General features: G+C 41.4%; 1 protein-coding gene and 1 long non-coding RNA gene across 2 annotated transcripts; both read left to right on the top strand.

The window, feature by feature from the left end:
* The first annotated feature begins 3150 nt into the window (after window positions 1-3150).
* LOC311038737 lies at window positions 3151-4964 on the top strand. The gene is made up of 3 exons (XR_014600080.1): window positions 3151-3221; window positions 4718-4729; window positions 4840-4964. It is a non-coding gene; the product is annotated as an uncharacterized lncRNA (long non-coding RNA).
* Window positions 4965-4986: 22 nt separating this feature from the next.
* On the top strand, window positions 4987-22029 carry LOC311038594 (leukemia inhibitory factor receptor-like; the record flags this gene model as incomplete). Its single annotated transcript, XM_084048167.1, has 17 exons — window positions 4987-4990; window positions 5401-5507; window positions 6265-6523; window positions 7019-7145; window positions 7849-8021; window positions 9764-9918; window positions 10009-10083; window positions 11124-11199; window positions 11315-11405; window positions 13293-13486; window positions 14602-14778; window positions 15228-15329; window positions 16904-17083; window positions 18400-18528; window positions 19355-19448; window positions 20783-20834; window positions 21448-22029. 17 exons carry the CDS (start codon window positions 4987-4989, stop codon window positions 22027-22029), a joined length of 2577 nt encoding a protein of 858 aa, XP_083904293.1.
* Between the last annotated feature and the right edge of the window lie 259 nt (window positions 22030-22288).

The raw sequence follows: 22288 nt of genomic DNA, 5'->3' as shown, positions 1-22288 counted from the left end.
CCTTTCAACCTTTTGTTTTCTTCTTATCCTGTTAAACGAGGCACAAAAGGTTGAATCAAGATTCATTATGTAAGTGTGTTTTTTTTAATTATTCTCTCTGTTGCTGTTGTCAAAATCTACAAAGTAACTAGTAACTAAACCTTTCAAATACTTGTAGTGGAGTAAAAGTACAATATTTATCTCTGAGATGTAGTGTAGTGAGTAGAAGTAAAGCTATTGGAAATTGGAAATACTTATGCCTCAAAATTGTACTTAAGTATAGTACTTGAGTACATGTACTTTCCACCACTGTATACACATTATGGTCTCTGTCGGGTGTAAACCTTATATGTCCAAAACTGTCACTTTTCAGGATTAAAATTCAAAAGTATCAAAAATAGCAGATCTACAAGCTTGCATCTGCTACTTTATACTTTTGTGTGACGCTGTAGTGTGATCAAGTAGGGCAGTGGTTCTCTACCACTGCCACTGGTCCACTGGTCATCACTGGTCCATCTGGTCCACTGGTCCATCTGGTCCACTGGTCATCACTGGTCCACTGGTCATCACTGGTCAACCACTGGTCGTCCGGCGACGACCAGTGGTCCTTGGGAGGGTACCAGGGGGTCCCCAGCGAAATGAGTTCACATAGAGCCACTTAGAAATGAGCCACTTAGCTTTGGCTATTCAAAAATAGCAGATCTACAAGCTCAGGGACCCCCATCTGAACATGTAGTGCCAGGGACCCCCCTCTGAACATATTTAGTGCAAGGGACCCCCATACGAGATTTGTGTTGTTAAAATGTTTCAAAAATATTTCAAAGTCTTTCAAGTTTTTTTTGTCGTTGTTGAAAATAGCAGATCTACAAGCTCAAAATGATACGCGTTGTGAGCTTGTAGATCTGCCGTTTCCAAGAAACCCGATGTACGTGGTTCTCAAAGTGGGGTCCTTGGGTGGGGGGGTTCCAGGGGGGGCCCGGGCAAAATGTGTTAATCCAGCGTCACACTCATTTTAAGCACTTATCTATATTTTATACGTTGGCTATTAAAAATAGCAGATGTACAAGCACACAGCGCCTCACTTTGTGCCGCGCTTTGAGCTTGTACATATGCTATTTTTGAACATTTTCTTTTCTTGAAAGTAATGGAACATTTCTAATCATTTGGAAATTTCTTGCAGAAATAAATCGGATTTGACTGGATTTGGCTGCCAGTCTAATTATCTGTCATTATTGTCTTCATTACCCAGGCCTGTTTCATCAGCTGATCTGAAGCGGCTGAAGCTCAGACCTCCTCCAGTGTCTGTGATGACAACAAACATATGGAACATCATGTATATCTGGGTTTTACTGGCCTCTCTGGTGTCCTTGGGAACCCAGGTTAGAAACAGCCAAAATTACACTGGTGAGTGGAATCTCTTCTGATTTTAATAAGATCTGCGATTCTAAAGGGATATTTACCTTTCGAACATGTTTGGGTTCATTTCGTCTACTATCGTCTACTCTGGCTTTTGTGTTGCAGCCCAGACAGCTTTTAAGTTGCTTAATTGAGTATTTAGATAGTTGATATTAATTTTATATTATCAGACAAACAATTTAATCCTATACAACTCACACATTAGAAGGACAATATCAGTGACTAGAACCAAGGACAGGTGTTTTCAATTAATCTAATGTGGTTGAAATGGAGTTTGAAGTTACAATGGGGTACGTGTGTGATAAAATGAATTAGTTAAAAGTAGAAAAGTGCTCCTCGGAGCAAAGGTCTTCGCCAGGTCAGGTAGGTTATTGTGGGCCAGCAATTTTCGGAATTCGCCAATCAGGATGGAATATGAAAAATCGGACAAATTTGTTTTGCAAAAAGCGGCCTCCTGGTGGCACTATAACAGGCCCATGTGAAAAATGTGGGGCAGAGGTTCTGCTCTGACTGGCATCAAGGCCTACAGTGGCGGAGAGTAGCTGTCCACTAGGCTGCACCAGCGCTCCTGTTTTCGTGTATAGAGGGGCGGGTGTATAGAGGCGCGGAGAGATTGCGCCTGATCCCATTGGATCACCGATCTGTCCGTCAACCCCCGCCCCGTTAACACAACATTACGAGCGACGCCCACTGCACTCTGATTGGTTGGGGAAATGAAACACTTCCCATACAAGGTATGCCGACGCGCTCCTCCAGGCTTTTATCTTTTAGCAAAACTAAACAATAAAAGCCTGGAGATCGAGGCTAGCTGTCCACAGACGGACACACACACACGGACGGACGGACGGACGGACGGACGGACGGACAGACAGGGTAACATAGTATTAGTAAACATAGTCTCATCCATGCCTTTCGACCTGGCGGAGACAATGACCCCAAACGTCTTTGAAAGAGAATTATCCCTTTAAGGATAAGGTGAGTAACGTTAAATGTACACACCCTGGTTGCTTAATGAATCTTTGCTTCCAGTCATACAGTACAGTTTTGCAACTGATGATTTCCTGTCGTTGTTACTGTCACAATGGTTCACTTTGCCATGATGATTCACCAGTGGTGTAAAGTAACGAAGTACATTTACTCAAGTACTGTACTTAAGTACAATTATGAGGCAAATATTGTACTTTTACTCCACTACAAATATTTGACAGCTTTAGTTACGAGTTACTTTGTTATTATTACAAAATACACTAACCACTAACTGAAAATAGCCGATCTACAACTCACAATGCGCATTGAGCTTGTAGATCTGCTACTTTGAAAAGATTTTCATACATTTTATGCATTTGATAACATGTGACATGGGGACATGGGTACTTTTGGTACTTTAAGTACATTTTGATACCAATACTTTTGTACTTTTACTCAAGTAAATTTTGAATTCCGGACTTTTACTTGTAACAGTCAGAGTATTTCTACATTGCAGTATTGATACTTTTACTGAAGTAAAAAATGTGCGTATATTGTGATTCACTTTGTCATGAGTCCAACTTTTTTTCTTTCACTGAAGATCTTTGACAATTATTAGAATAGTGTTGAATTGAATATCTGTTGCAAACACTTTGTCTTATACAGTATATTGTCTTACAGATTGTGGAGCCCAGAATGTGACAGTGAGTCACAGTCTCATGGAGCAGAGGATCTTCTTAACCTGGGAGGATGACCCGTCCTGCAGGGTGACCTTCGACCCCACCTACAGGACCACCCAGGAGGTGCTGACCTATGAGCTGGCTGTGTTGTCTACGCACTCCATGAAGCACGTTCACCACGTACGTCCAATTCAGTATTAGTCACATTCAGTACTTACTTACTTAATCTTCTTCGTTCCCTGTGGAACATAAGGCTGCGACTATCTGCTTCCATCTGGTCCTATCCTGTGCAGCATGTTGTGCCTCGCCCCATGTTAGGTTTGCCATCTTCAACTCCGAGATCACAGTTCTTTCTCATTTCACTGATGACCTGGGCAAGTTTAGATGTTTCATACATGGTGCGGACATTCCATGCTCCCAGGCGGATCATTGTTTTGGGCCCGAGCAGACTCTCATTCGCACTCCTGACTTCCTGTTGAAGGCTTTCATCAGGGGTGGTCATACTGCCGGGTCGGCTAGAGTCTACTGTAGGCCCTACGTTTAAAGCATTTGTCGTAGTTTCTGTAACAAAGTAGTGTTTTACGGGGTGGGGTTGTTAGCCCCACGCCCAACCCCCAACCTGGAGGGCCAGGTGCTACTTTTCGTCTGGCCTCTACTCTAGAAACCTGCCCGGCTTGGTAGAACCTGCTGGGGGGTATGAGCCCCCGCCGGTATAGCCTTCTGAGTCACGGAGGCACACAAGCCTCCCCACCACGGCAAGGTAGCAGCACACGGAAAGGAGTCACATTCAGTGGTGTAAAGTAACTAAGTATAGTTACTCAAGATATGTTCTTAAGTACAATTTTGAGGTACTTTTACTTGAGTGGAGTACTCCAATTTTCTATACTTATACTTCGACTCCACTACATCGCAGAGTATAATATTTCACTTTTACTCCACTACAATTATTTGTAGTGGAGTTGCTAGTTACTTTGCAGATATAAATTATTACATTATAAAACATACATTAACCACTTAATGCGTCGCGTTGTGAGCTTGTAGATCTGCTATTTTTTTAGTACTTTTCTTTTGGATACTTTAAGTACATGCTGATACCAATACTTTTGTTTGAGCACTTTTCCCACTACAGGTCTCATTTTAGTCATCTGAAATGTCTGCGACGCGTTGTGAGCTTGTAGACCGGCTATTTTCGGAGAGTGACACCCATGCACAGCCGAGCATAAAATTACTTGTCTTTTAGTTCTACTGGATCTCTTCTCCACTAGTCTTAGTTCAACTGGATCTCTTCTCCACTAGTCTTGGTTCAACTGGATCTCTTCTCCGCTACTCTTAGTTCTACTGGATCTCTTCTCCGCTACTCTTAGTTCTACTGGATCTCTTCTCCACTAGTCTTAGTTCTACTGGATCTCTTCTCCACTAGTCTTAGTTCTACTGGATCTCTTCTCCACTAGTCTTAGTTCTACTGGATCTCTTCTCCGCTATAGTCTTAGTTCTACTGGATCTCTTCTCCGCTAGTCCCACCCTAACATTTTAGTGTAGTTTTTATTTGTTGACGAATTTGACGGTTTATTTAGTCATAGCATCAGTCATCATAGCTTAGTTTTTATGATGTTTTTATTTTCATCAGTGAAACAGGTAAGTCGACAAAAACAAAATCATTTTTAAACTGTTCTCAGGGTTACGTGGAGGTGAGACCAGACCAGTAACATGTTTTTAACGGTTTGTTCTCAGGGTTAAGTGGAGGTGAGACCAGACCAGTAACATGTTTTTAACGGTTTGTTCTCAGGGTTACGTAGAGGTGAGACAAGACCAGAGAGGACTCACACATCAGTGGAACTGGACCTCTGAGCTTCCATTAGAATGTTCCTCCTACTCTGTCAGCATCAGAGCACTGTACCACCACGACAACCACACTAGTGACTGGAGCCAAGTCAATGTCACTGTTATGGGTTAATATTGCTTTTTTTTTATTTTTTTTATATTTTTTTATGCCTTGGTGGCCTTGGTGGCCTTGAATGGCATCATATCTAATTTAGAGGTTATTAGTTAAATTTGTTGATGAAATTGTCAATAATTATATTTAGTCATAGTTTTAGTCATCATAGCTTTAGTTATTATTTCGTTTTTGTTTAGTTTTAGTCTACACATTTTTTTCGTCATCATTTTAGTTGATGAAAACGAAATAAAAACAAATGTAAAATCTACTAAATTTGGCAAAAATCTCATGATGTTTTAGTCAACTAAAATATGACTAAAAAATAAAACATTTCAGATGACAGATATGACTAAAAACTCAATTGAATTGTATTCAAAAGACTAAAGACTATAAAACTACATTTAAAAAAATGTGTTTGTGCAGACAGGGGGTCCTCCAGACACAGGGGGTCCTCCGGACACAGGGGGTCCTCCAGGCACAGGGGGTCCTCCACTGAGCCTCAGGTGTTCCCCAAGGACAGGGTGGTGCAGGTCAGTGGTGTAAAGTAACTAAGTACATTTACTCAAGTACTGTACTTAAGTACAAATTATGGTTAGGTATATTTTACTTTACTAGAGTATTTCCAGTTTTCAGTACTTTTACTTCTACACCACTACATCTCAGAGACAAATATTATAATTTTACTCCACTACAATTATTTTAAAACTTAAGTTAGTTACTTTGTAGATTTTGATTATTATTACAAAACATACATTAACGACTTGTAGATCTGCTATTTTCAAACGATTTTTATACATTTGAAAACTTGTGAAACGGGGCATTCTGCATAAGGAGTAGGCTACTTTTTACTTTTACTTTAAGTACATTTTCATACTAATACTTTTGTGCTTTTACTAAAGTACATTTTGAATTCCGGACTTTCACTTGTAATTCTACATGGCAGTATTGATACTTTTACTTAATTCACCCCCAAAATGTCATTTTTTCTATCGATTAGTCACCCCATGGAGACTTGAATTCATGGATATTTTTTAGTTTTTGTCGCATTCCTAAGCCAATAATTTGATTTGAATAATTTGACAGCAGCGGTTAGGTAGGAGACACAAAGAGTCTCCTTTGTGTCTCCTACCGGAACTGCTGCCGGTCATCACATTATTGGCTTAGAAAAACGAAAAAAATCCATGAATTCAAGTCGCCATGGGGTGAAAAAAAGTCATTTTGGGGGTGAACTATCCCTTTTAAAGGGTTAAGTAGAAAATGTGAGTACTTTTTCCACCACTGCTACAGGTGGGCAGCAGCTTGACCCTGTGCTGTCTGGAGGAGCCTGGAGGGAGGGGCCATCACCTGGGGGTCAGAGGTCACAAACACACTGGCCTCCATGGCCTGAAGGTCAGAGGCTACAACCCCACTGACCTCCATGCCGTCCACATCACTGACCACATCCAGGTGGTGACCCTTGACCTCCACTCCCCCTCCCCCTCCCCCCACACCTGCACCCGGGTCACATGCAACGCGGATCAGTACGGCACCTGCATTTACGTCGGATGTAAGTATCGATTTGAAATGATTCTTTTTGAGTGTGTAACACTCTAAGAAACACCCTGTCCATTTGTGGGATGTGAATTGTGGGCCTGCACTTCTGTTCATATGTATACGGTGTGGGCGTGGCTGAGGAAAGGGGGCGTGTTTGGTTAAAAAGGGTTTGCAAAGCGTCATGATTGGTTGCCATGTCTGCTTATTGTAAGAGACATTGCCCTTGTTTTTCTGTGAAGGTGCTTGTAAAGACTGGTGGTTGCGGTTTGTCCCTGTTTCTGAAAGGTTGTTGATATTTGGTATGAGTTATTGGTTGATATATTGATATATTTCACATACACTCTCACATTGGATTAATATCCAATTAATTCTTGTTTTTTGTCTGTTGCCGAGGAAATGGTTTGATGCTTAATTCTCCACGAAGATGATGTGGTTGCTGTATTGCTTGTCTGTCTGTCTGTCTGTCTGTCTGTCTGTCTGTCTGTCTGTCTGTCTGTCTGTCTGTCAGACCCCCCAGCAGACAGGGGTCTCCAGTGTGAGACTCAGGACCTCCAGTCAGTCCAGTGTCGCTGGTCTAGAGGGAGAGGCACCGGCCTGTCTGGAAGACACTCAACACTGTATTCACTGTATGGAAGGTACAGATATTAGTGTCTCCGCCAGGCCGAGACTATGTTTTGCACCCTGCAATAATATAGATAAATATTTTGAGATGGGGGTCCGTGACATGGAAAAAGTTGGAGCACCACTGATATAGCAACATACTGTTTAGAAAACATTTTCCCGGTTTTAATGGGTTATTGAGGAGGACTTACAGTAGGTCAAGCTAGGCGAGAAAGGTCCTGGATTCGATTCCTGCCGGGAACGCTGTGGGCGTTGGGGGCGTGTCTTCTCCTCCGCGTCATCATTGCCCATACCCTAGGTGGGGTTGGTGAAAGGGCCTACTCTGTGTGGAGTTTGCATGTTCTCCCCGTGTCTCCTAAGGTAGTCAATTAATACCCTCACAAAAACATGCAGTAATCCTGGTCTCTATACCGCCTCCCCCTGGCCAGCCGGGGCGCCTGATGGAGGGGAATGGAACTGGTTGGAATAACGCGTTCCTTCCACGCGCTACGTCCTACCGGGGAAACTCCCCCCTGTCAGGTGACAAAAAGGTCAGTTGGCTCTCCTGCATTGAAGGAGGCATGAGCTCGGCCCTGGGCTCCCTAGGCTGGTGGGGGGAGTGTAGCGCCCAGGATCACTTAGAAAAGTGGCACCGGGTGAAAAAAGGGTTACAAAATCGTGGGATAGAAAAATAAAAAAGTAAGAGAGAACAAATCAGTTTTCTCATGTTTTTTTCAGGCCATGTACAGGTGATAATATTTGCACCAGATCCAAGAATGATGATGGTGAAAGCTGCCGGTGCAAACAGACTGTAAGTCACATCGATGGAGGAGAGAGGAGCTGGACACTGAAAGCCCAGAACCAGCTTGGTGAGGTGGAGCTCACAGACACAGCTGACCTGATGGACAGAGGTACAGTAGAGCTGTGGTTCTCAACCATAGACAGTAAAAAGGATGGATAAAGTTACGCCCATAAACTCGTAACTTTCAGCAATTTCAAATCCACCATCTTTCTATATCGCCGCTCGCGTCATATTGCGTCATATCCTATGCACTCGGAAATGAATGCTATTGGTTGGGACCAGAGCGGAGGTGGGGAATGAATGCTATTGGTTGTGTAGCTTGTCAATCAAATCATCACAAGGTAGCCACGGCCCTCCTACAGCATCCCCTTCTTTATCATCAAATTTTAGATAAATGGGACCATAATTTACCAAAACGTATATCATGGTGATTGAAAGAAGACTTTAAACTAGCGACTGGAAGCATATAGTATTTATGACAATGTTTATTAAGGTAAGAAAATCAAGTCTAAAGTTCGGCAAAAACCCACCCGCTTGAATGGAGAGTAATTATTTCTGACACCAGCAGGGGTAAAACAGCGAGACTACAGGCCATTCATATGAACTGTCACTTCCTGTATACAGTAGACTCAATTTACAACTCAGAAGCTGGCCCCTTGTTCTCAACCTTTTTCATGTCAAGGACCCCCACATTGATATGTATTTGGCCGCCGGACCCCCATATGAAAAGGGTTTTCCGAACATTTTCAAAAAGATGTACAAGCTCGTATAGATGTACGAGCTTGTACATCTGCTATCTTTTAATAGCCAACGTATAAATGGATAAAGTGGTTGAAGTGATCGTGATGGTATGTTAACTACTTTTACTGGGGACCCCCTGAACCCCTCCAAGCACCCCACTTTGAGGACCACTGCAGTAGAGCTCCCATTGTGTGTTTTCTACGACAAGGGTCTTCAACAGGGGGTCCAGGACCCCTAAGGCGTCCTCAGAGTTACTACAGGGGGGCCATAAAACGTTTGTGTTATAGGATTTTTATGTTTTTATATTTTTCTTCTTTTTTCACGTGAACCACTTGAACCCTATAGCGTCCCTATATTCTGGTGGGAACATTTGCCTGAAAATATCTAATCTAGAAGCTCACAACGTGTCGCAGTGTGATGTGTTGTGAGCTTGTAGATCGGCTGTTTTTGGCAAAGAGGTTTGGTGTAGAGGGGAGAAAGAGCGGATCAAGTACCGAGCCCACATTTTTTAATCCGACGAAAAGTACAAAAGTATTGGTATCAAAATGTACTTAAAGTACGAAAAGTAAAAGTACTGAAATGTTTGAAAATCGCAGATCTACAAGCTCACAACGCGTCGCGATGCAACGCATTGTGAGCTTGTAGACTATTTTCAAATAGCCTACGTATAAAATAAATGTAAAAATCTAATAATTGTAGTGGAGTAAAATTACAATATTTGCCTCTGAGATGTAGTGGAGTAGAAGTAAAAGTATAGACAATTGGAAATACTCCAGTAAAGTAAAAGTACCTCACAATTGTACTGAAGTAAAGTATTTGAGTAAATGTACTTAATTACTTTACACCACTGGAAAAGAGCACGGGTAAACAAACAAACAAACAAAAAACATTCATTTACACGGCAACGCTGATGACAGTCTTGTCAAAGCAAGTCTATGAAGCTATCTATGAATGAAAAAGGGGTCCTTAGCCTGAAAAACGTTGAAGACCCCTGTTCTATGAAGTGTAAGGTTCTCAACATTTTCATCTTACATAAGTACATATGTACAATAAGTATTTTATTTGTGTGAGCATTCATTGTATTTTATTTATTATATATTGTTATGTCAGTTCACATGTATGCTCCAAAGGAAGTGACGGCTTCAAACGTCAACCCACGCAATGCCACCGTCTGCTGGCGGTGGGCAACATCGCACTACCTCAAGCTGCCTATAGTGTGTCAAATAAAAGTAATGCACAGTCATGATGGGGAAACACACACAGTGGTGAGTTACCAGCCATGAAGAACCATGAGTCATTCTAGAGGCTAGAAAGGTGACATGACTGTTAAGCTGTCTTTGTTGTTTTGTTCACAGCGGAATGTGAGTGGGGTTGGTGTTAATGTGACCGTGCTGCATGGCCTGGACCCCAGGCAGGGGTACCAGGTTCAGGTTAGTGTTCATTACGTCTGCTAAAAAACTATGACCAAAAATGTTGTCCGACTGCCTTTTTTCACTGACGAAAACCAAATCAAAAATTAAATAAAAACTAAGCAATGCTGACAGAAACTATGACTAGATATATTTCCGTCAACAAATAAAACAACAACAATAAACTTAATTAGTAGGATCGATTTATATGTATTATATGTAAATTGTGTACTCATTTTATGGTATATCAATTTGTATTAAATCATATTGTTTTACAATAGGTTATTTGTCATGGTAAGAAGGGGGCCGGACTAGATAAGCATTTGCTTCTTTCTGTCCCTTCTTGAACAAATGTTTTGTAATTGTGATGATGATGTATCACTTTTTTACCTTGTAAACCTGTGATGTGACAATAAAACTAAAACTGAGTCTGATGGAGTTTTCTGTACTTTTAAATTGTTCAAGATAAATAAAGATCAAATAAAATAAAATAAAAACTAGACAAAAATGTTAGGGAGCGACTAGTGGAGAAGAGGTCCAGTAGAACTAAGACTATTTTTGGATTTAATACTTTATTTCGAAGTTTGCAGAGAAAAAAGCACATGGAAGTACAGTTCGCAATAGAAGGTCAACTAAATAGGATTGAAAAAGCCCAGAAAAGCTGCAATGACTTGTTTCAAATGGGGTCCTCACGTACTCAATTCATGGAGAGTGGAGAAGAGATCCAGTGAAGACTAATCATTTTATGCTTGGTTGAGTGCTCGGTTGTCGCTTTCTGGATATAGCCAATCTGCAAGCTTGTAGATCTGATATTTCCGGCAAGCAGCTAAGTCAGTATAAATCAGGCATTATGCCGCCATCATGGGTCACCAAAATACATGTTAGTCGCCAAAATAAACTGTACATTGAAGTCGACTAAATTCTTATGATATTGATTTTTATTGTTAGTTAACTGAAAGACTTAAAACCAAAACATTTTCGATGACTAAATTAGGACTAAAACTAAATGGAATTTTATTCAAAAGTCTAAAACTAAATAAAAATGAACCCTGGTTCTTCAGGTGAGATGTGGAACACAGCAGAACTTCTGGAGGTGGAGTGACTGGACCTCAGCTGTCTTCTACACCAAAGGAGATGGTGAGTTCAACATCTAAGCTACTTTTACATGTTCTCAAGGGAAGAGTATATGAACACAGTGTAATCCATGTACTGTATCAGAACAAAATTATTGATTTGTCAATTTCTCCCTCAGTTCCAGATGAATTGGATGTTTGGATGAAGAGGGATGATAACCAAACTCTGATCGTGTGGAAGGTACTGTATGAGCCGGGGAATGAAACCGGGTACCTTCCGATTCCCCAAGTAGGGATGGGGGATCGAGAATCACTTCTATCACAAAATCAATTCCAAAGTTATTGAGAATTGGAAATCAATAAGGTTTTTGGCTTAATAAATGCTCTTTATCGATTCTAGCGGGACCTAGCCTGGGATCAATACAATTTTCAGGTTTCTGATGCGGTCGAGAGCGCGTCATCAGGCGGCCAGAACCAAGGTGCCGGTATCACCCAAAATAATTGCCCGCCATCAAGGGCATCATAATTTTAGGGCCTAGCCAATAAAACCCTTGATGCAGCTTAGTTTTGCTTATCGGAATAGTTTGTTTGGTATATCCATCTTTTATTCCAACTCATAGCGACTAGTTTAGCGACTGACTAAACTAGTAGTTATACTTGATTCGGCATTTATATGCTAACAAGGGGAACCAAAACAAACTCATGTTGTTCTAACGAAGCTTAGATTCAACAAAGCTGCTCTTGAATTGTTTGTGGAAGTTAAATGAGTTCCCCAGTTTAGCACCAATAGGCTCTATTCACAGCAGCCATATTATCACTTCCTTCACAGGTGTTACCAATGATACTAATGAAGGCTCTGTTCCATTTAGTGTAGCACAGTGGTTCTCAGATTTTTCAGATTTCCAAATGGACGCTTACGGGTCCATTTGGTTCCATTTGTACACTCTCAGAGTTACACACCCGCAAGGGGCCATTCGGAAACCCCTTAAGGAACCATTAGGGTCCCTGGACCCCAATTTCAGTCCCACTGGTGTATCAGAGTGTTTCCAGTGAGCCAACATGCAACAATATCAGCACCCTGACTCTGTTTGACCAGAATGGAACAGAGCCTTCATTAGTATCATTGGTAACACCTGTTGATGTCTTCACAATGTGGCTTCTGTGAATAGAGCCTATTTGTCAACAACCACCAATAATAGTAAAAGGATCGATGAGGAATTCGATCGATAAGCAGGATCGATAAGGGGATTGAAAGAAAATGTATAATCCCCATCCGTATTCCCTCTCTCTCTACGTCGTCCTCTCAGACGAGCCCTCCATCAACGTCTCCAGTCATCTCGTTTCTCCATACATCTGGCCAGCTCCTTTGTGCTTTCTGCACCAGCATCCTTCCTTACCCATCCACGTAGGTAGGTAGGTGTTGGACGTCCTCTTGATCGATGCCCGTGTGTTGGTTCCCACCGAACGAGCTTTTTGACCGGGAATTCTCGGTGGCGGTCCCTAGCAGCCGTTTTTCCTCCTGAGCCACTACTGCCCTGCTACTGTAAACGAAAAAAATGGATAAAGTGGTTAAAATGATTGTAATGCTATGTAAACTAATAGGCTCTATGCACAGCAGCCATATTATCACTTCCTTCACAGATGTTACCAATGATACTAATGAAGGCTCTGTTCCATTTAGTGTAGCACAGTGGTGTCCACGACCCCCATAACTGAGAGTGTACAAATGGAACCAAATGGACCCTTACGGTTCCATTTGGTTCCATTTGTACACTCTCAGAATTACACACCCGTAAGGGGCCATTTGGAAGCCCATGAGGGTCCCTGGACCCCAACTTTAGACCCACTGGTGTAGCAGAGTTGTTCCAGTGAGCCAACATGCACACAATATCAGCACCCTGACTCTGTTTGACCAGAATGGAACAGAGCCTTCATTAGTATCATTGGTAACACCTGTGAATGTCTTCATAATATGGCTACTGTGAAAAGAGCCTATTTTGCTTGGGACCCCCTGGAACCGCCCCAAAGTACCCATGGGGGTCCCCGGACCCCACTTGGGAACCATTGGCTTACACAACGGTACATTTTGCTTATAAAACATACCGATGCTATTGTTTCCCTCTAGGTACCAGTGAAGAACCAGCGTCATGGACGTAGACTCATAGACTATGAGGTGACCTGGACACAGTCTGGACAGACACAGACACACAGGAGGACCATCCTTCCACCTGATCACAGCATCACTCTGCATCTTAATGCCACTAAAGAGCATGTTGTCACCGTCACCGCTAGGAATGTGAATGGCAGCTCCTCTCCCTCCTCCGTCACTGTGCCCAGGCTCTCACATGCAGGTAGACTCCGGTTCCTTTTTTTTTTTACGTAACAGTTTCAGTACTTTTACTTCTATTCCACTTACATCTCAGCGGCAAAAAAAAAATGCTTTTACTGCACTACAATTATTTGATAATTTTTGTTACGAGTTACTTTGTAGATTTTGGTTATTATTACAAAACATACATTAACCACTTCAGCCCCATGCATACTTAGGCTGTTTGAAAATAGCAGATCTACAAGCTCATAGCGCGTCGCAAAGCATGTCAACTTGTGAAATGGGACATACTGCATAATGCATACTTTTACTTTTGGTACTTTGAGTATATTTTGATGCCAATCCTTTTGTACTCTTACTCAAGTACATTTTGAACACCGGACTTTTAACTTGTAACAAAGTATTTCTACATCGCAGTATTGATACTTTACTTTTACTTTATAAGTAAAAAAAAATAGTACTTTTTCCACCACTGCTTAACGATTCCCTACACTGTCTCTCTGCATTCTATGTATGTGTTTACCTTGTTTACTGTAAGTCACTCTGGATGAAGAGCGTCTTATAAATGGCTACATTGTACATTGTTTCCAGACAGACAGGTGACATGTTGATGTGTTTTCAGACAGACGGGTGATATGTTGATGTGTTTTCAGACAGGTGACATGTTGATGTGTTTTCAGACAGACAGGTGACATGTTGATGTGTTTTCAGACAGACAGGTGACATGTTGATGTGTTTTCAGACAGACAGGTGACATGTTGATGTGTTTTCAGACAGACAGGTGACATGTTGATGTGTTTTCAGACAGACAGGTGACATGTTGATGTGTTTTCAGACAGACGGGTGATATGTTGATGTGTTTTCAGACAGGTGACATGTTGATGTGTTTTCAGACAGACAGGTGACATGTTGATGTGTTTTCAGACAGACAGGTGACATGTTGATGTGTTTTCAGACAGACAGGTGACATGTTGATGTGTTTTCAGACAGACGGGTGATATGTTGATGTGTTTTCAGACAGGTGACATGTTGATGTGTTTTCAGACAGACAGGTGACATGTTGATGTGTTTTCAGACAGACAGGTGACATGTTGATGTGTTTTCAGACAGACGGGTGATATGTTGATGTGTTTTCAGACAGACGGGTGAGCTCCACTCAGATGGTTGGTACCAGAGGGGGGTTTCCCCTGTCCTGGACCCCGAGCCCTGCAGCCAGCTGTGGATACATAGTGGACTGGAGTCCTTCCTTCACTGGACGCTCACTGGACTGGGTCCGAACACCTGCTGGGGTCACTAATACCACTGTTACATCAGGTAAGTCAATGATTCTCCGCTTTCTTTAGTCAGTGATTCTCAGAAAAAAAAAACAGAAAAAGAAAGTTTTTTATCTACGTTATTTTTGGGGGTATTTTCAAGCCTTTATTCGCTAGGGACAGTGGAGAGAAACAGGACATGACAGGAGAGGGGGGGCAGGCCTGGGGTCGTATTCGCTCTACTTCATTTCAAGAACCCCAGTTTCCACAGACCCCCAGTTGATACCATTATTGTTACAAACACAACACAACCTCTATTACAACTTCCTGACCTGGCGGAGACCTGTGCTCAGAGGAGCACTTTTTCTAGTTAGTCATGTTTTTATGTCCTGGATTTTGTGTTTTATCCTCGAACTGTTTTAACCTGTACGATAGTTGTTTTCTATGGTTGATATTTTATAATAAATACAAACAAAATAATAATAATAATAAATACACTCTCCACCTCAGAAACCTTCAGAGAGGGTGTGAGGTATTCTCTGTCCATCCATGCCTGCACACCTCACAGTCCTCAGCTGTTGGAAAGAAGACACGGATATGTCAAAGAGACACGTATGTACAGTATAGTACGCACTTCATTTTATCATTCACAATGTGACTGCTGTTCAAGACACATACTGTATAGACCATAACGTGAAGCAGCCTGTTATAGCGCCACCAAGAGGTGAAAGATTAGGGGTCGAGAGGTCGTTCTTCCTTGGCCTACTGGGAGTGTGTGTGCAAAGTTTCATGATGTGCCGATCGATTCAGTGGTGTCAGATATTAGCTGTTCACAGACAGACAGACACAGACGCACACACGCACACACACACACACGCGCACACACACACACACACACACACACACACACACACACACACACACACACACACACACACACACACACACACACACACACACACACACACACACACACACACACACACACACACACACACACACACACAACTCACACCATGGGCGCTGGAATGGATAGTGACATGGGGTGACACATCGGGGGACGCATGCACGCGCGTGTGTGCAAGAGGTCCGTGCACGCACACGCCTTTTCGGGTGGTTTTGTTACTTTATTTCGGTACAAAAAATGTACTCCATGAAGTGTAGATGTCAGAGGTTTTTTCTTTTTCTTTTTTCTTTATCCCAAAAGTCAGCTGTAACCAAATGGGCTCCTCTGTTTAATCAACTATACAATGATACAGTCTCCCCCCATAGTCTCCCCCCACGGTGGGGAGACCCAGCCCGGGTCCCCCCCCCACCTCGCGGTGGTCATGAGGTTCGGGGGACTGGACTGATTTTTTTTTTGACTGGACTGAATTGTGGGGGGACATAGTGTCTTTTAATTAGACAGGCGCCAGCGGCACTGACACACACACACACACACGCACACGCACACGCACACACACACACTAAGCATTAATGTTTGGCTTGGGGCTTGTTGTCGGCAGTGGTGGAAAAAAGTAGGCTACTCAAATGTTTTACTTAAATAAAGGTATCAATACCACAATGTAAAAAGTTTGGTATTAAAAATTTACTTGAGTAAAAGTCAATATATAAAAATCATTTGAAAATAGCCGATCTTCAAACTCACAAAGCGTCGCATCACGACGAGTTGTGAGCCTAGATGAGCTATTTTCAAAAAACGTTTGAACAGTCTTATTATTCATTTTGTGTATTTTTTTGCCGGCTTGCACTGTTAATAATCCTGCACGGGATCTTTTGGAGGTTATACAATACCCAAAAACTGTATTTTTGGACGTTTTTGAGCCTTGAGCCACTGGCCAACCTTTCATACTACATGTCTGCAGTTCAATTCAAGTATCAATTCCTTTAATACACATGTCTAGAAATGTGGGTGGATATGGGTCGAAATAATCTACTTTCCAATTTAGTTTTGTGATAGTTTTAACTCGATTATGAATACATTCTTAAAGGGTGTGAGTTTTTTATTACACAATATTTTTGTGTTTTGAATCTCCCCCCTGACTGACAAATACATGACACACTGAAAACTAACACTGGTACATACATACCATGCACACATTACTTGAACATGGTATTTGAACCGTGTTATTGTTACATTGTAGGCCTTCCTGATTGAAGCAGTGAAACATGTTGTTACATTGTAGGCCTTCCTGATGGACTGATTGAAGCGGTGGAACATGAACAGCGTGGGTCAGATGTTCTGGTCTCCTGGCTTCCTGTCCCCTGGACCAAACGGAGTGCGTTCATCCAGGGTTACATGCTGACCTACAGCGATACCTCTGGATCTCCAAACAACAACAACACCGTTTTCAGCATCACAACAGGTAGCATATATAGTATTATTGTTAAAGTGTGGTTTGTTCATTTTGACTAAAGGTCATAAGATTGTAGATTTAGTTGACACAATGTTGGCGGTGCCTTGATGGCGTCGTAATGCCTGATTTATACTTGGCTCTGTGCCAAAAGTAGCCGATCTGCAAGCTCATAACGCATCGCAGACGCGTTGTGAGCTTGTAGATCAGCTATTTTTGGAGTGCGACACCCACACACAGCCAAGCATAAAATGACTATTCTTAGTTCTACTGGATCTCTTCTCCACTAGTCTTAGTTCTACTGGATCTCTTCTCCACTAGTCTTAGTTCGACTGGATCTCTTCTCCACTAGTCTTAGTTCTACTGGATCTCTTCTCCACTAGTCTTAGTTCTACTGGATCTCTTCTCCACTAGTCTTAGTTCTACTGGATCTCTTCTCCACTAGTCTTAGTTCTACTGGATCTCTTCTCCACTAGTCTTAGTTCGACTGGATCTCTTCTCCACTAGTCTTAGTTCTACTGGATCTCTTCTCCACTAGTCTTAGTTCTACTGGATCTCTTCTCCACTAGTCTTAGTTCTACTGGATCTCTTCTCCGCTAGTCCCTCCCTAACATTTTAGTCTAGTTTTTATTTGTTGACGAAATTGTCAATATATTTAGTCATAGTTTTAGTCATCATAGCTTAGTTTTTTTGACAGTTTGTTCACTGATTCTATTGTTTGTGACTGTGTGTTCAGACAGCAGTGATGTCACTGATTCTATTGTTTGTGACTGTGTGTTCAGACAGCGGTGATGTCACTGATTCTATTGTTTGTGACTGTGTGTTCAGACAGCAGTGATGTCACTGATTCTATGGTTTGTGACTGTGTTCAGACAGCGATGTCACTGATTCTATTGTTTGTGACTGTGTGTTCAGACAGCAGTGATGTCACTGATTCTATGGTTTGTGACTGTGTGTTCAGACAGCAGTGATGTCACTGATTCTATTGTTTGTGACTGTGTGTTCAGACAGCAGTGATGTCACTGATTCTATGGTTTGTGACTGTGTGTTCAGACAGCAGTGATGTCACTGATTCTATTGTTTGTGACTGTGTGTTCAGACAGCAGTGATGTCACTGATTCTATTGTTTGTGACTGTGTGTTCAGACAGCAGTGATGTCACTGATTCTATTGTTTGTGACTGTGTGTTCAGACAGCAGTGATGTCACTGATTCTATTGTTTGTGACTGTGTGTTCAGACAGCAGTGATGTCACTGATCTATTGTTTGTGACTGTGTGTTCAGACAGCAGTGATGTCACTGATTCTATTGTTTGTGACTGTGTGTTCAGACAGCAGTGATGTCACCAGCCTCAGAGCCACAAACCTTCCCATCAGCTCCTACAGGTTCACTCTGTCTGCTCTGACCTCTGTGGGGAGAGGTGGTGATGTCACCTTTATGGTCACCATGACTCCATACTGTATGTACTGTATTACATAATTATGATACCTCACCATATTGTATGTATTAATACATCCCCATGAATCCATACTGTATGTATACCTCACCATGAGTCCATGCTGTATGTATTACTGTTTACCACTTAAACAATACCTCATTACATCTATTTATAAAGCATCCATTTCTTTAGCATGGAGGAGTCCTTACAAAGTTCTAGTGGCAGCAAATGTTTGGTTTGGTTTCATCTGGTTGCTTAACAATCCGATGCTTTAATCAGTGTTAATTTTGAGTTTAGTTTTAGTTTTAGTTTTAGTCATTAGTCTTTTGAATAAGATTCCATGTTTTAGTCGTATTTTAGTCATCTGAAAAGTATTAGTTTTAGTCTAGTTTTAGTTAATTCTAGATTTTTGTCGACTACAGCGACAGTTGATTTAGTCGACCAAAATGTATGTTGTCGTAATGCCTGATTTATACTTAGCTGCTTTCCAAAAATAGCAGATCTACAAGCTCTCAATGCGTCGCTTGTAGATCAGCTATTTTCGAAAGGTGACACCTGTGTGCAACCAAGCATAAAATGACTTGTCTTAATTCTACTGCATCTCTTCTCTTCTAGTCCCTGACATGTTAGTCTAGTTTTTATTTGTTGATTAAATAGTCAATACAATTAGTTTTTATTTCGGTTTTATTTAGTCTTCGTCAGTGAAAAAAAGTAGTCGACCAACATTTTTCGTCTACGAAATTAACACTGGTTTTGGTTTCATCTTGTTGCTTTAATCCACAGCTGATCATTTGATCATGCTCTTTAATCCACAGTTGATCATTTGATCATGATCTTTAATCCACAGCTGATCATCTGATCATGATCTTGACCATCTCCCTGCTCAGCATGTTCACTGTCCTTTCTTTCATCACCGTGCTCTGCTACATCAAGTGGACATGGTAAGCAAATATCTGGATTGATACAGTAGAGTACAAATGATGTGCACTATGTGTCCTGCTGTACATGTTATGAGCTAATGCGATCGGCTGACCAGTCGCTCCTGGTTGTGCCTAGCCATGGATCACACGACGGTCGTCTGTCACGACTGTCATGGATAAACTTCAATCTGGTGTTTGCACTTTCTCTATTTGCGACCCTTACATCTACATAAACGTTCAGATTTCAAATATAAAGTTCTTACCACATGGCCACGGATGTTACAATTATGTACGGCCCCTCAGAAGTACCCGTATCTTCCGTATTGTTCAATGAAAAGCATTTTAATCCGATCGGCGGCCATTTTCTCATAGAGTTATTGTGTATCAGAGTGCAATACACCTCCCAACCGATAGGGTCGAATAGTTGAAAGTATATGGAAAATTAGGAGAAAATGGATTAAAATGCTTTTTATTGAACAATACGGAAGATGTAACATCCGTGGCCATTGAGTAAGCACTTTATATTTCAAATCTGAACGTTTATGTAGATGTACGGGCCATAAATGGAGAAAGTGAAAACACCAGGTTGAAGTTCATCAATGACTGTCATGATATGATATGACAGTCATGTTTCAGGGCTAAGTTGTGCCCAAAACTAAACACAAGACCAGAGGTGAGCGAGCCTTCATGGTGGCCGGCCCCAGACTCTGGAACAACCTGCCACTCCACGTTCACTCATTGGCGGTTTTGAAATCCTTACTAAAAGACAAAAAAAATATTGCTAGCTTTTAATGCTGCTTGACTGTATACCTTACCCTGGCCCTCACCACATACCTTTGATATGCTGCATATATTGATGCTGTTTTATTTTCTTGTTTGTTTATATTTTAATTTGCTCTGTGCAGCACTTTGGTTTGAACCTGGTTGTTGGAAATGTGCTAGTATAAATAAAGTCTGAGTTAAGACCCCAGTGTGTCCTGTATGTACCAATAACTATATGTAGCTCTGCAGGACAGCAGGTCATATCCCGCTATTAAAACAGTCTGAGATGTGTAATCTCACCCAGTCAGTTTAAATAGGGTCAACATGTTTGGCTCTTCTCCACGTGGAGTGTAAAAAGCAAACACTACTTTGTATTAAAACTGCAACTTTCTTGTCCTCCCGATTCAACCGGGGATTTATTACTCTACCATACAGATTGTTTAAAAAATATATAAAGAAAGTTATGCATTTTGTCTTTAAATTGCCAATAATTGCTTCAGATATGACACACATTGTTGGCTTTGTTTGTTTGTTCCCTTTTATATCAATATCAACACAATGATCATTGATGTATCATCTTTTTCATTCAACAGTGTCAAACTGAAGGTTTATCCTACAATTCCAAGACCAGTTGTAACACCACTGGTAAGTTCTCATCATAACTACTACATAATACCAATATATCTTCTTTATTACATATATTATATGTTTAAGTAAGTTCTCATCATAACGTGATACCAAAATATCTTTAATTTAAGTAAGTTCTCATCATAACATGATACCAAGATATCTTTAATCTTTATTAAACATATTCATATATTTCATCTTTATTACATATATTATATATTTAAGTAAGTTCTCATCATTACCACATAATACCAATATATATTCATCTTTATTATACATATTTATATAATATATCTTTAATCCTTATTATATATATTTATTTATATAATATATCTTCAACTGAAAATCTGTGTTAATTTTGTCAACTAAAACTATGAGGAAAATATGCCTGACGGAGATGATATCGTCATATTTTCTTTTAGTAAATGTATGCCCTACTTTGTCATACTACAGAATCACACAAAAGTAGCAAAAATATCAGATCTACAAACTCACAACGCATTGTGATGCGACACGGTTTGAGCTTGTAGATCTGCAATTCTTTGAATTTTTTTGCCATTTGAATCCTGAATGGACATACAGTACATACACCCAACACATCGATGATATTTAATATTTCTGTTATTTCCAGCATGTTCACGGACCTCAGATGTTCTGCGTGGATCAACACACCGCAGTAGAAGCTGTAGACGTCCCTGAGCTACGTTGTGAGGTCGGGTCAGTGGACGGTGATCAGACCCAGGAGGAACAGAGGGTCCTCATCGTCCCAGGAACACCCTCCTCTGTCCAGAGATACTACAACCACACCCTGAACGCCGGCGTCCCGCCAACCCACACTTCACCCTCTGAAACGGCGCTTCTTCTCAAACGTCTTAATTCCAAGGACCCCCGTAACTCTGAGAGTTACACACCTGTAGGCGTCCATTTGGAACCCCCTCAAGGAACCCTGAGGGTCCCTGCTGCCGGAGCCCACTTTGCGGACCGCCACTCCGAAACAGCTTCTCTCTCAGATTTATCTGCATGTGTTTTGCTGGAGAACCTTTCGTACAATCTGGGAACGCGGGCTGGAGAAGAAGACTTGGTGCGGTGCTCAGTAGAAAACCACCAGAATCTTCCTGCTCCGCTGTCTCAGCCCGATGCAGCAGAACACCACAGCGGTTACCAGGCCCAGTATCTCATGGAAGCTTCTGGCACTGATGAATTGAATACATAACGTCGTTTCTGTTTGCTAAATAACTGGAGTGACAGGGAGACCTATATAACTGAACACAAATTATAAAGCAATGACTACTATCAGAATATAGAGCTATTTGACATTTATTTAAAAGGGGCCCAGGGGAAATATCTTACACCCCGTTTAATATGAAGAATATTTTTGTTAAAATGTTTAAATTAGTATTAATCTAATTGAATAATTGAACAATTGTATCAGACTGTTGACAACGTCAAACTCCTTTGAACACTGTTTTCCA

Source organism: Gymnoscopelus microlampas, assembly GCF_963454915.1.
Source record: "Gymnoscopelus microlampas genome assembly, chromosome: 22".
Classification (NCBI taxonomy): domain Eukaryota; kingdom Metazoa; phylum Chordata; class Actinopteri; order Myctophiformes; family Myctophidae; genus Gymnoscopelus; species Gymnoscopelus microlampas.
Note: the sequence above shows the minus strand (reverse complement) of the source record. Positions and strands in the feature narration are given on the sequence as shown.